Source organism: Scyliorhinus torazame, chromosome 7 (assembly GCF_047496885.1).
Source record: "Scyliorhinus torazame isolate Kashiwa2021f chromosome 7, sScyTor2.1, whole genome shotgun sequence".
Classification (NCBI taxonomy): domain Eukaryota; kingdom Metazoa; phylum Chordata; class Chondrichthyes; order Carcharhiniformes; family Scyliorhinidae; genus Scyliorhinus; species Scyliorhinus torazame.
Window position 1 is genome coordinate 119,585,124 of NC_092713.1, and position 13,501 is coordinate 119,598,624.

At 43.5% G+C, this 13,501-nt stretch overlaps 1 protein-coding gene across 1 annotated transcript in view; it reads right to left on the reverse strand.

The window, feature by feature from the left end:
* Positions 1-13,501, reverse strand: part of LOC140426523 (uncharacterized) — a 210,174-nt gene that overhangs the window by 13,694 nt on the left and 182,979 nt on the right. Inside the window, exons 42-45 of the mRNA XM_072511403.1 lie at positions 11,491-11,745; positions 5,967-6,227; positions 5,592-5,852; positions 3,514-3,774 (exon numbers count right to left, since the gene is read on the reverse strand). Of these exons, the coding sequence (XP_072367504.1) occupies positions 3,514-3,774; positions 5,592-5,852; positions 5,967-6,227; positions 11,491-11,745 (1,038 nt within the window). The remainder of the gene's footprint in view (positions 1-3,513; positions 3,775-5,591; positions 5,853-5,966; positions 6,228-11,490; positions 11,746-13,501) is intronic.

A 13,501-nucleotide genomic window follows, 5' to 3' on the forward strand; every position in this document is an offset into this window, starting at 1 on the left:
AAATTTTTGTTCTACATTCAACTATCAGGAATAGTGACTGGCAGCCATTTTGCTCTTTTCCTATTTGTGAATTCACAATGCCAATGGCTGATTATAGGACTATAACAATGCACTTTATATCAGATTCACATGACTCAAAGTAGTTAATTAATTAATTTTAACTAGTTAAAAAATGGTGCAACAATCTTGAATTTGGTAATAGATTTGGAACAATGAGATGCATTGAGTTAAGAGGAAATGTTTGTAAGTATGTCCCAGCTGGCAGACCATCACAATTGACTGATCAGGCAAGATAACATTAAGATGTTCTCTCTCCACTGCCACTGTTGTGTATTTCTAGCACTTTGTTTTTATGTGACATTAAGAGTCCTCGTCTGCTTATTCTTTTGTTCTCTGTCTCTTGGAATCTAGGTCAACATTTGGGTCACAGTTCACCTCTGAGTTACTGTACATGGTTCTGAGGCTCAAGTTGCACCCCAGGCATTTAGCACAAATGTCTACACTGACACTCTAGTGTAGGACTGAGGATGTGCTGCACTGTTAGATATACCACCTTTCGGGCAAGACGTTTAAACCAGGAGCCCATCTGTCTGCTCGTACAGATGTAGAAAATCTTAGATATTATTTCAAAATAGAGCAAGGGAGTGATACCCTTTTTCAATCAACATCACAAACAACAGATTATCTTATCATTATCAAACTGTTATTTGTGGAAGTCAGTTGGATGCAAATTGGCTGCTGTTTTTTTCTACATTACAACAATGACTACACATCAAAAGTGCTTAATTGGCTGTAAAGTGCTTTTAGACGTCTTGTGGTTGTGAAAGGAAATACATAAATGCAAGTATTTTCTTTCTGTAAACATTGTGAAATAAAGATCTAATAAAATGAAATATTAGATACTGTACATATACCTTTCTTTAGTTTTGGTGGTAGCAGCTTAATTGTGGTCATTAGAGTGGGTTGAGATTTGCCAGCTGAACAACTGAGCTTGATTGGGTACCCACTCTTCTGAGTTATACTTACATATGTCTTAAGCTAGGCTTGGAATAAGAAATTCACAATCTTAAAATAGCTCTTCACAAGACTTTCTTTCAAATGTTTTTCATATTGCCTTTAAACCCATTAAGGCTCCCAGAAAAAATAAAGAAGTGAGGCACGATTCAATTAATGCTCTGGGGTCCCAGGTTCAAATCCCACCACTGCAGGTGGTGACATTTGAATTCAATAAAAAGCTGGAATTAAAAGTCTAATGATGACCATGAAATCATTGTCGATTGTCGTAAAAACCCGTCTGGTTCACTACTGCTTTTAGGGAAGGAAATCTGCCATCCTTACCTGGTTTGGTCTATATGTGACTCCAGATCCACAGCAATGTGGTTGACTCTTAGCTGCCCCTCAAGGGCAATAAATGCTGGCACAGCCAGAGACGCCCACATCCCATGAATGAAAAAAAAACATTGCGTTGTGCCCGGCACAGATTGGGGTGCACTGGGTGAATAGAGGGAACGGCCAAAATAGAGATTTGCGCTGGCGCGAACCAGGTCTGCTCTCGATGGCAACTTCTGGATCACACCCAAAAATGGCAAGAATATCCTTAACCTTCATTTGCAGTCATCTCAATCACACTAGTGAGATTGAAGTTGAATGCAGAAGCCTCATAGGTATTACCCGACTCGCCAGTGAGAAATCACGCGGACATCGTTTCGTACTCCTTTTCACAAACGTGAAGCTGGCACAATGACTGCTGAAGGGAAATGAGGAGGTGAGTAGTCATTTTCATTTTCCGGCATGCAGCTCAAGGGCACCAGTAATGGTGAGACTCCTTCCTATGAGGGTTCATATTCGGCGATAAATGACGTTGAATACGGGCCATAATCTTGCTAATGCGTCTGTCAAGGAATATTCCACCAAATGTGCCCAAAACGAATTAGAAATGTTTTCGTTGAATCATGTCCACCATCTTTCCCCCAAAGTTTAGCCACAATACTTTTTCTGAAAAATACATATGAGGATATACCTCTGGAGATACCTGTGAGTTGCTTAATTTGCTGAGGTCTTGAAATCCCCCCCAAATATATTTAAGGCTATGCCTAGCTGCCCTGCACTGGTCATAGAGTGATGCATAAGCTTGACTGCACGGCTGGTACAAGTGCAGATTTCAAACTGGTACCTGTGATATAACAATATCAATACTCTGCATGCTGAAATGATTATATGAACAGAACTGTGCATTTTCCAACAATGCCTTACATTGATGATCAGAACAATTCCAAAAATAAGAAATTATAAATAGTTGTAACTTTACATAGCTAGAAATAGATGAGCAAATTACTGCCAGTAGAGAGTGCAGTGACTGTAATTTAAAGTCGAGTTACTGTCACTGTACACTAAATGATTTATTGCATCACAAAAATAGTGCTTTTGCCATTCTTACGGAACTAAGCTTCCTGTCACTTGACTAGCTTAAATCCAAAGAGCAAATGGTTATACCATACTCGCCAATGGAAAGAGAGATGGATTTTGTGCTTAAAAAACACAAAGGAAACACAATTGGAATTGTTTTAATTCCTGCATTACAGACTGCATGTCTCAGTGAGGATTCTTCAATCTGATTGGTTGAAGAGTCTCCCTGCTGCTAGTCCTGCTCACAGACTGTAGGGGATATTGCTTTGTATTCAGATAATAGAAAAACACAATTCTCTGCTACTGATTTGAAAGCCTGCTCACAGTGAAATCTACATGAAAATCTGTGTCCTCTCATGTGCATGCACTATTGTAATATGTAATAATAATAATAATCTTTATTAGTGCCACAAGTAGGCTTACATTAACACAGCAATAAAGTTACTGTGAAAATCCCCTAGTCGCCACACTCTGATACCTGTTCAGGTACACGGAGGGAGAATTCAGAATGTCCAATCCACCTAACCTGCACGTCTTTGGGACTTGTGGAAGGAAACCGGAGCACCCAGAGGAAACCCACGAAAACGCGGGGAGAACGTGCAGACTCCGCACAGACAGTGACCCAAGCCGGAATTGAGCCCGGGTCCCAGGCGCTGTGAAGCAACAGTTCTGACCACTGTGCTACCGTGCCGCCCGTATTATAAACGGAAGTACATTTTTTTTGTGCACTGTAAAAGGACAGGGTGGCACAGCGGCACAGAGTTAGCATTGCTGTTTCATAGCGCCAGGAACCCCTGGGTTCAATTCCAACCTTGGGTGACTGTGTGGAATTTGCACTTTCTCCCCGTTTCTGCATGGGTTTCCTCCGGGTGCTCTGGTTTCCTCCCTCAGTCCAAAGATGCGCAGCTTAGGTGGATTGGCCATGCTAAATTGCCCCTTAGTGGTTACTGGGTGGGGGCTTGGGCCTAGGTAAGGTGCTCTTTCCAAAGGCCGGTGCAGACTTGATGGGCTGAAGGCCTCCTCTGCACTGTAGGGATTCTATGTGACACCTAAACATTTGGATTAACCATTGAAACAGAACAACACAGTATAGGTCGAGTTAGTTACCTCCTTGAAAACTATTTGCTGCACTTTCAGAACTGTTGCACATCTCATTAACAGCTACTAATGTTACGTTATACGACTGCCCACATTTCAGGTGAAAGATTTCACAGGTCATATCTTTTACAATGCATGATTGCGTATCTCCGTCAATTCCCATTGCAGTTGCAATGTAGAAATCGCTTCCTTTGCTCAGCTCCCATGATACCATTGCTGTATTAGAATCACAGTCCACGTAGGCAGAAATAATCTCTGAGGTGCATGGTCCTGTAATTTTTTGGAGAGGGATGAGCAATTAGAATTCTGACCGTATTGTGATTAAAGTAAATGTTATAAATTTGCACATTATCCTTATCTTTCTGTTACAGTAATACTAAATATCTTATTATACTTTGACTTTTATTATACATTTGCATTTAGCATTAATTTTCATCCCGCCATTTCCTGTTACATAGGCACTACTTTGCAATGATTCTGTGTTATTGTAACAATACTGAGATAGTTTAAACATCTTTTGAAGAAGTAAAGGAGAATTTTATACGTTAAAAACATTTTTCTTGTGAAGTCAGGAATCATAGAAAAATCTGAAACGGAAATGAATGTCAAACACAGTGAGAGGCCAATAGAAATGAAGATTGGAAAGCAGTGAGTGAGACATGAATAAAACTTTAAATTATGTACAACAGAACCAGACAGGACTGTTAAGGGGCTGGTGCAGTAGGAACACAATAAGAAATCACATAATGGTAGAAAGTGTAAGGTCAATTCTTCAATAATTTTCACAAAGACTACCTGCTGGAGTTGATATTTAGTTCAGAAATCTACTCAAGAGACTTGTAAAGTAGATGTTCTGAAGGATTTTAAAAACTAGGACATATCAAGCCTTCCTATTGGCAAAGTATGGATGTTTACCCTAATTTTAATGGGCAAGCAGTCATGGAACGAGGATGGACAATTCCCTGAAGTGGCAAATTTCCCTTGGAACTTGTACAGGACACTTGATGGAGTCCATACTATTAACGTGACAATGATAGGGCGGAACGGTGGCACAGTGGTTAGCATTGCTGCCTCATGGCGCCGAGGACCCGGGTTCGATCCTGGCCCCAGGTCACTGTCCGTGTGGAGTTTGCACATTTTCCTTGTGTCTGCGTGGGTCTCACCCCCACAACCCAAAGATGTGCAGGGTAGGTGGATTAGCCACGCTAAATTGGAGAAAAAAGAATTGGGTACTCTAAATTTATAAAAAATAAAATAAAATAACGTGACAAATAAAATAATGTGACAATGAGGGATGTTTGGTCTGTATGTTTAAAAATTATGATCATCCAGATGTAGGATATATTCTAATTGGCGGTGGCTGAGAAATGTGTTCTGTGCCTTAAAGACACCCAGCTACTTATGTTTTCTTTTGATGGATATGAAATAGATTAAGCGGTGTGAGATGAATGTTGGAGGTTCAGTTAAAATAGTTTAGAGCTGTGCTCTAATGGATTAATCGGTCCAGGTGTCTAATTGATCTCTCGGTATCAGTATGTCCTGTGGAACATCTGATGATTGAACGTATTCACACATTGAATATTTTCAACTTTTGTTATTAGTTAATGTGAGCTGCAGACACTGAAGAAGGCAAAGGGCTGAGATTCCAGGAAATGTGCGCTCACAATCCCAAAACTAAAAGCAAAGGAGAGTGGATAGAAACTAAAGTACAAAAGCAAAATATTGTGGATACTGGACATCTAAAATAGCAGAAAGTTCCAGAAATATTCAGCAGGTCAGTCAGCATGTGTGGGGAGAGAAGCAGAGTTAACATTTCAGGAAAATATTGCCACCCCTAATTCATGGGAAAATATTAGCACCATTATCCAGAAACGATTAGATCACAAAAATACTCCTCCTAATAGATCTGTGGAAGCATTTTATATGAAAATCAAAATGTTGAGTTAACAGACCAACAATGTCAACACCATAAACTGCTCCAGCTGTAAACTCAATGCTGTAAATTCTATAATATGAATTTTGCCTGCACCCTGCGTAAAATTCATTTAACAAGAACAGAATTAACCACACATTTTAAGGAGCAATACCTGCATGTACATTCACCACTGCATTCTGAGGACTTTTGCAGATGTTGTCTGTTGCTACAACAGAGATTGTATAATATTCACCGCACTCCAGGTGTGGGATTTGAGCCTTTGTATCGCTGGTGTTGAATAAAGTTGTGACTCTTTGACTATCTCGAATGGTCACAGTGTATAACTTTGCTCCTTGCGTGACATCCCACGAGAAGGATACTGCATTCGAATCACAGTTCAGCTCAGCTTTTAGATTCTCAGGAATGCATGGTACTGTTTAGAAAATACAAATTAATATTAATCCTCTCTCTCTCTGTCCTGTAAACATGCAGAGTAAAGGTGAAGCTATTCCTATGGGTGATATTATTTAAGGATTAATAGCATTACCAGTTTGGATCTGGGCAGAAGTGCTTGAAAAGCCAGTCCGGCTGTAACTGAGTGTTGTTACAGTTATGTTATAGGTCTGTCCACAGTGTAAATCCAGCATTTCATAGCGTGTCTCTGTTGTGTTGTGAGAGTGTGTATGTCCATCACTGCCTTCTGCAGTTACATCATATAATATCGCTCCATCAGTGCGTCCCCATGATGCTGCCACTCTATTCGAATTACAATCCACGTTTACAATGATTTCATCTGGAGCACACGGTGCTGTGGAAAAGGTAATTTGAACATTAATATCCATGGAGGTCATGTGAAAAAAAACCTTTTAGGTAAATCATCTTTTTGTCAACATCTTGCCAAACCTAATTAAGCCACTAATAATAATAATCTTTATTGTCACAAGTAGGCTTACATTAACACTGCAATGAAGTTGATGTGAAAATCCCGTAGTCGCCACACTCCGGCACCTGTTCGAGTGCACTGAGGGAGAATTCAGAATGTCCAATTCACTTAACAGCACCTTGACTTGTGGGAGAAAACCAGAGCAGCCGGATGAAACCCACTAAAGCCTCATAGTGATTCTCCACATTGCTGAGCCTCAACAGAAATTTACAAATAATAAATTTAAACCTAGGACTCTGGGTCACTATAGTCTGATCCAGTTTCATTGGAAGTCTTCACCTATTTTTGCTGAATGTTGATCTTTGTTTTAATGATGCCAGATGGACACACAAGGATGTAGATCCCCAAATCATTAGCTTATTGCTGATATGTACAGTGAGTGAAAGTTGCTGAAATATCGGTTGAACGGGGATTAAAGTAATGGGAGATGGGACCACACTCATGCCACTGAGTACAGAGGTACCCTGGGACCCCACTGACCGGCAGGTACATAGAACATAGAACATAGAAAATACAGCACAGAACAGGCCCTTCGGCCCACGATGTTGTGCAGAACCTTTGTCCTAGATTAATCGTAGATTATCATTGAATTTACAGTGCAGAAGGAGGCCATTCGGCCCACTGAGTCTGCACCGGCTCCTGGAAAGAGCATCCTACCCAAACTCAACACCTCCACCCAACACCAAGGGCAATTTTGGACATTAAGGGCAATTTATCATTGGCCAATTCACCTAACCTGCACATCTTTGGACTGTGGGAGGAAACCGGAGCACCCGGAGGAAACCCACGCAGACACGGGGAGGACGTGCAGACTCCGCACAGACAGTGACCCAAGCCTGAATCGAACCTGGGACCCTGGAGCTGTGAAGCATTGTGCTATTCACAATGCTACCGTGCTGCCCTTAAGAACAAATAAATCTACACTATATCATTTTACCGTAATCCATGTACCTATCCAATAGCTGCTTGAAGGTCCCTAATGTTTCCGACTCAACTACTTCCACAGGCAGTGCATTCCATGCCCCCACTACTCTCTGGGTAAAGAACCTACCTCTGATATCCCTCCTATATCTTCCACCTTTCACCTTAAATTTATGTCCCCTTGTAATGGTGTGTTCCACCCGGGGAAAAAGTCTCTGACTGTCTACTCTATCTATTCCCCTGATCATCTTATAAACCTCTATCAAGTCACCCCTCATCCTTCTCCGTTCTAATGAGAAAAGGCCTAGCACCCTCAACCTTTCCTCGTAAGACCTACTCTCCATTCCAGGCAACATCCTGGTAAATCTTCTTTGCACCTTTTCCAAAGCTTCCACATCCTTCCTAAAATGAGGCGACCAGAACTGTACACAGTACTCCAAATGTGGCCTTACCAAAGTTTTGTACAGCTGCATCATCACCTCACGGCTCTTAAATTCAATCCCTCTGTTAATGAACGCGAGCACACCATAGGCCTTCTTCACAGCTCTATCCACTTGAGTGGCAACTTTCAAAGATGTATGAACATAGACCCCAAGATCTCTCTGCTCCTCCACATTGCCAAGAACTCTACCGTTAACCCTGTATTCCGCATTCATATTTGTCCTTCCAAAATGGACAACCTCACACTTTTCAGGGTTAAACTCCATCTGCCACTTCTCAGCCCAGCTCTGCATCCTATCTATGTCTCTTTGCAGCCGACAACGGCCCTCCTCACTATCCACAACTCCACCAATCTTCGTATCGTCTGCAAATTTACTGACCCACTCTTCAACTCCCTCATCCAAGTCATTAATGAAAACATTTGTTGTTTTTTTAGGACGGCAGGTCAGTGGTTCCGTGTCCCAGTTTATTTTTTGCTGAGATTTTTGTAAACCAGAAACTTCCAAAAGAATGCAATTGGGCCAATCCATTGGTGGTTCTAACAGGCAGGGCCTTCATTTTCCACCAATACAAGACTGTATTGTTCTCTAGATATCAAATTTGCATTCATTGGACTGTATTTTACGCGTCCCCATCAGTCGTGTTTTGGGCCGGGGTAGGGGACATGTAAAATAGGGCAGGTGCTGCCCATCCCACCATCGTCTCACCCACCCCTGACTCACCACCATAACAGGGGGTGGAAAGACATAAAAATCAGCAGCCTGACCATTATATTCATAATATAACGAGGGGAGGTGGCAGCGTATTGTCGCTGGACTAGTAATTAAGAGACCTAGGATATTAATCTAGGGGCCCGGGTTCGAATACCACAAAGCAGGTGATGGAATGTAAAAACTCAATTAAAAAAAATATGGAATTAAAAGTCTAATGATGACCATGAAACCATTGTCGATTGTTGTAAAAACCCAACTGGTTCACTAATGTCCGTTAGGGAAGGAATCTACCATCTTTACCTGGTCTGGCTTACATGTGACTCCAGACCCACAGCAATGTGGCTGACTCTTAACTGCCCCTCAACGGCAATTAGGGATGGGCAATAAATGCTGGCACAGCCTGCAATGCCCACGATCATGAACAAATAAAAAAAATTCAAATAAGTAATTAAAGATAAATTAGGCTCAGAGGACATGGAGGAGGGGGTGTGGTGTGAGGTACTCTGGAGGGTAATGCCTCAACTTCGTGCGCGAGGTTGGGCTGATACAGCTGAAGGTGGTGTATGGGGTGCACCTCACAAAGGCGTGGATGAGTCAACTCTTTGAGGGAATAGCGGATGTTTGTGAACGTTGCGGGAGGGGGGTGGGTGGTGCGCAAACTACGTTCATATGTTTTGATCCTGTCCAAAGCTGGAGGGGTATTGGAGGGAGGTGTTCAGGGCAATTTCGAAGATGGTACATGTGAAGTTTGAGCCGAGTCCTCTGGTGGCCATATTCGGGGTATCGGATCGGCCGGGGTTGGAAGTGGGTGCGAAGGCAGATGTTTTAGCCTTCGCCTCGCTGATCGTCCAAAGGTGGATCCTGTTAGGGTGGAGGTCAATCACTCCACCCTGTGGCCTGGCTTGGCGGGGGGATCTGTTGGAGTTTTTAACACTCGAGAAGGTGAAGTTTGAGTTGCGGGGAAGGATGGAGGGGTTCCCCAATTCATGGGCTTTGTTCATTATGCACTTTCAAGAATTGGATGACATCAAACATTAGGGGGGGGGATTGGACTGTGTATGTTGTTGATGACTATGTATGGGTGGATGGTGGATTATTGAATCCTTTTCTTTGATGTTTGTATTTAAAATGTTGAGGGTTGTTTGGGGGTTGGTGGGAGGGAGGAATTGTTGGCCAGGGGATTGACATTGTATTTGCTACCGTTGATTGTTTGTTGGTGAATGTAAATTTGGATAAAAATGTGAAAAAGGAGAATAAAAATATTTTTAAAAAAAAGATAAACTAGGCTCAATTGACCTTGATGATATGCTGCCACGCCCATGGCATGGACAGTCAGGTGGGAGAAGGTAGGCCTAATTTTAATGAAGTTGCACAAAGGACAGGGAGGATGGGGATTCAATCTTACACGGCCGCCCTTTGCCAATGGCAGGTGCCCCCCAAAAGGTCACTTTCTTCCTACCTGCCCGAAACCTTAAACACACCCTCGCCCCTTCCCTGCACCTTCCATGGCCTGTCTAAGCCCTCCCTGCCCAAGACCTCGGACTTACCTTCTCCCGGAATCCATGGTCCATCTTCCTTCTCCTCCTGCAGTCCTGGCAGTGGCCAGTTACATCCTCTTGGAGCAGCTGGGATGGATGGAGCTGATGGTCAATTGGGTGGAACTACCTCTCCAATGAGGGGTGGAAATTCCACTTGGTACTCATTTAGTCTGTCCATAACACCTTATGGCTGTGAGGTGGGTTGGCATGGTGCATCACGGCTCTCAGCCGATTTTGCTTCTGAGGGGAGGGGTGATCCATCTGCCATTCCCCCCCCCATCATTATTCATCATCATCATTGTGTGCTTTTCCCGAAGCCATGTCTTCGGTTCATAGTAGTCTTTCCACCTCTCTCTAGTCTATCCTGTGCCAGTCTTTCTATTTGACAATAATTTCCATCAATTTTCAAGCCATCCATCATTGATATTCTCTTCCCTCCTCTTCCTCTAAAATCACTCTTCCATAGCGTCTCTTAATGGTCCATCTCCTCCAAGATGTTCCCTTTCCGGTGTCTCTGCCATTTTCTAATTAAGTTCAGCAAATTTCTTTGTTTGTTCTCTCTCCTCGGCATTTCATCATTTGTTACATTTTCTGTCCAGTTAATCCTTCCCTTTCTCCTCCACACCCAGATTCAAAGCTATTTCGCCAGTTGGTCTCCTCTATCTATAAGGTCTGAGTCTCACATCCAGACAAAACAACACTTCAAATCAACCTCTTTACAAGTTGCGCCTTGAGTTGTTTCTGCAGCTTTCTAGTTAAATATTGTCTAATTCTGGCTATTTCATCATTCCCGTATAGTCCCAACCCCAGGAAACATTACAAGCGGGCAGTTAAAGCAGGCTGCAAAGTTCTGGGACTCAGCTGATAGGCCAATGTCATACTGAGGCACTGCTGCTTGTCCCTGTGCTATTTCCAAACCATACTTTAAATTCGCATCTTTCACATCTGTTCCGGCTGAGAGATCGCATTGCACCAATTTGTGAAGAACTGGGAGTTGTCTCAATATGGGAGCTATCCCTTCCAAACATTTGCCTAAACAGATTAACTTGTCATTTGATATAAGAGCTTCTCTCAGAGATCTCTGCGCTCCTCTAATCCTGACCTCCTGTGTATCCCTGATTTTATAGGGCCTTGTCAGTGGTGCTATTTTCTCAGCTGCTGACCTTAGCTCTGCAACTTCCCTTTAAACCTCTTCCCCTCTCTATCTCTTGCTCCTCCTTTAAAATACTCTTTAGAACAGATTTCTTTGGCCAAGCTCCTTGTCACCTGCCCTAAAATGGGTGTCACATTTTGTCGCACAATGCTACTCTGAAGTTCCTTGGGATGTTTGATATTAAGGGTGCTGTATAAATGCAAACAGTTAATGTTTGTGAAACTTTGTGGTGGTCAACTTGGCTTCTCAGTTTGCCTGCACGACAACAAGGGCCACATTTCAAAAATAAACTCTTGGCTGTGAAGTTTCCCGAGGTGACGAAGGTTGTTTTATAAAGGCAAAATGTTTACTTGCTACATTACCTGTCCGACTATCGTAACTGGAGCTTTGGATGCTGCTGCAGTTTTCACCAAATGCGAGTACAGAGATGCTGTATATTTGGCTGCAGTGAAGGTCTGGGATTAGACAGTGTGTTTCTGATGTGGTACAGGTGGCTGTGTGTCCATCACACCCCTCTGCTGTTGCAGTGTACGACACTGTGAGATTACCCGGCTCCCATGTTACAAAGGCAGTGACAGTGTCAATATCAACGTGCACGTTCTGAGGGGGACATGGAACTTTTGGGAGGAGGAAAGAAAATGAAAATTCATTAGTGATACATGTTTGCCTATATGGAATGCTGGAATTACCAAAGAGCGTGTGAGCAAGTCAGGAATGAGTACAGAAACTCATCCTAGATAACGTGTACTAAAGCTCCTCTGACACAATCGAACAACTGAATGTGTTCCTTTGCTGGTTTGACTAGAAAACTCTTGAATCCCCCACCATCATTATTTCTTGCCATAACTACACAAATATAAAAATGTGATGGAATTTAAGGTGAAAAGACACCATTCTACAAATAAGGTATAGAATGAATAGACTGAGGCAACACAATCCCCTACTTTATACAACTCATAGATAGTTTGTAAATGATTGAAAATATAAGGCATTCAACCCGACAACATAGGGGCCGGGATTCCTCGACCCGGCGCCGGGTCGGAGAATCCCCAGGAGAGGACGCGGGAACCGGCTTCCCCATTCTCCGTGTGCCTGCGGGATCGCTGTCATGCCGGTGGTTGGGGGCCGTTGACAGCGGCCCCCCCCGGCGATTCTCCGGACCCCGATGGGCCGAGTGGCCGTCGAGTCCCGCCGCCGTGGGTTACTCAGGTCCCACACGGCAGGACCTGGAAGGTTAGTGTGTGGAGGCCGTCCTGGAGGGGGGGCAGGTGGATCAGACTGGGGGGGGGGCACTGTGGCCTGGCCCGCGATTGGGGCCTACAGATCGGTGGGCGGGTTGGTTCCGTGGGGGCCTACTTCACTCTGCGTTGGGCCCCTGTAGGGCTCGCCATATTGACCGGGGGCCGGTGCGGAGAAGGGAACCCCCGCGCACGCGCGGAAATACGCCGGCCGTTCCGCACATGCGCGAACTCGCGTGGGCCGTTCTGCACATGTGCGAACTCGCGCGGGCCGTGGCTGGAGATGTGGGGACCACTTCGGCACCAACCTAGGGGAGAATTCCTCACTTTTGGGGGCCGTTGACGCCAGAGTGGTTGGCACCGGTTTTCACGCCGGCGTGGGGACATAGCCCCATTATTAGAGAATCCCGCCCCATCTCCGGACACAATACAATGCAGCCGGCCTTTCATTTCTATTCTGCAAATCAAGAAGATTGCACTTTCTGATATATTGTAATTATTTGTATGCTGATATGATCATCCTTTTTATTTTATGATAATTCATGATTTGGCATATGACTATGATTTCTGTTTTATTTGTCAACCTCACAATTCAGCACATTCGGCCATCATGGTTTTTCAATAATCAAATTTCCTATCTACCTAATTCACAGACTGCAAATGGTGAGATTTCTAGTTTAATAACATAGTCAAGAGGTTTTAAACTGGTAGTGCTCGTAATCTAGCATAGAGGCTATTGTAGCTTGCCATTCCTCCTTGTGCATCTTGGCAGATTGGCTGCTGCATGAATATTTTAGTTATCATTCATAGGTGCTTTATCGGTGTTTGTTCATTCACACCCTCTTTTTTTCTTGCTTGTCAGTAAAGGTTAGCGAAAAGCTTTGAGGAAGATTATTCCAGCTTTAACATGCTAAAAGGAAACCCTTTTGAAATTAAACTATTGGACTTGTAATTTATTTACTGAAGAAGTTATTGATGTGCAGGTTAGGTGGATTGGCCATGCTAAATTGTCCCTTAGTGTCCAAGGATGTGCAGGTTAGGTGGGGTTACGGGGATAGGGTGGGGAATGAGACTAGGTAGGGTGCTCTTTCAGAGGTTCGGTGCAGACTCGATGGACCGAATGGCCCCCTTCTGC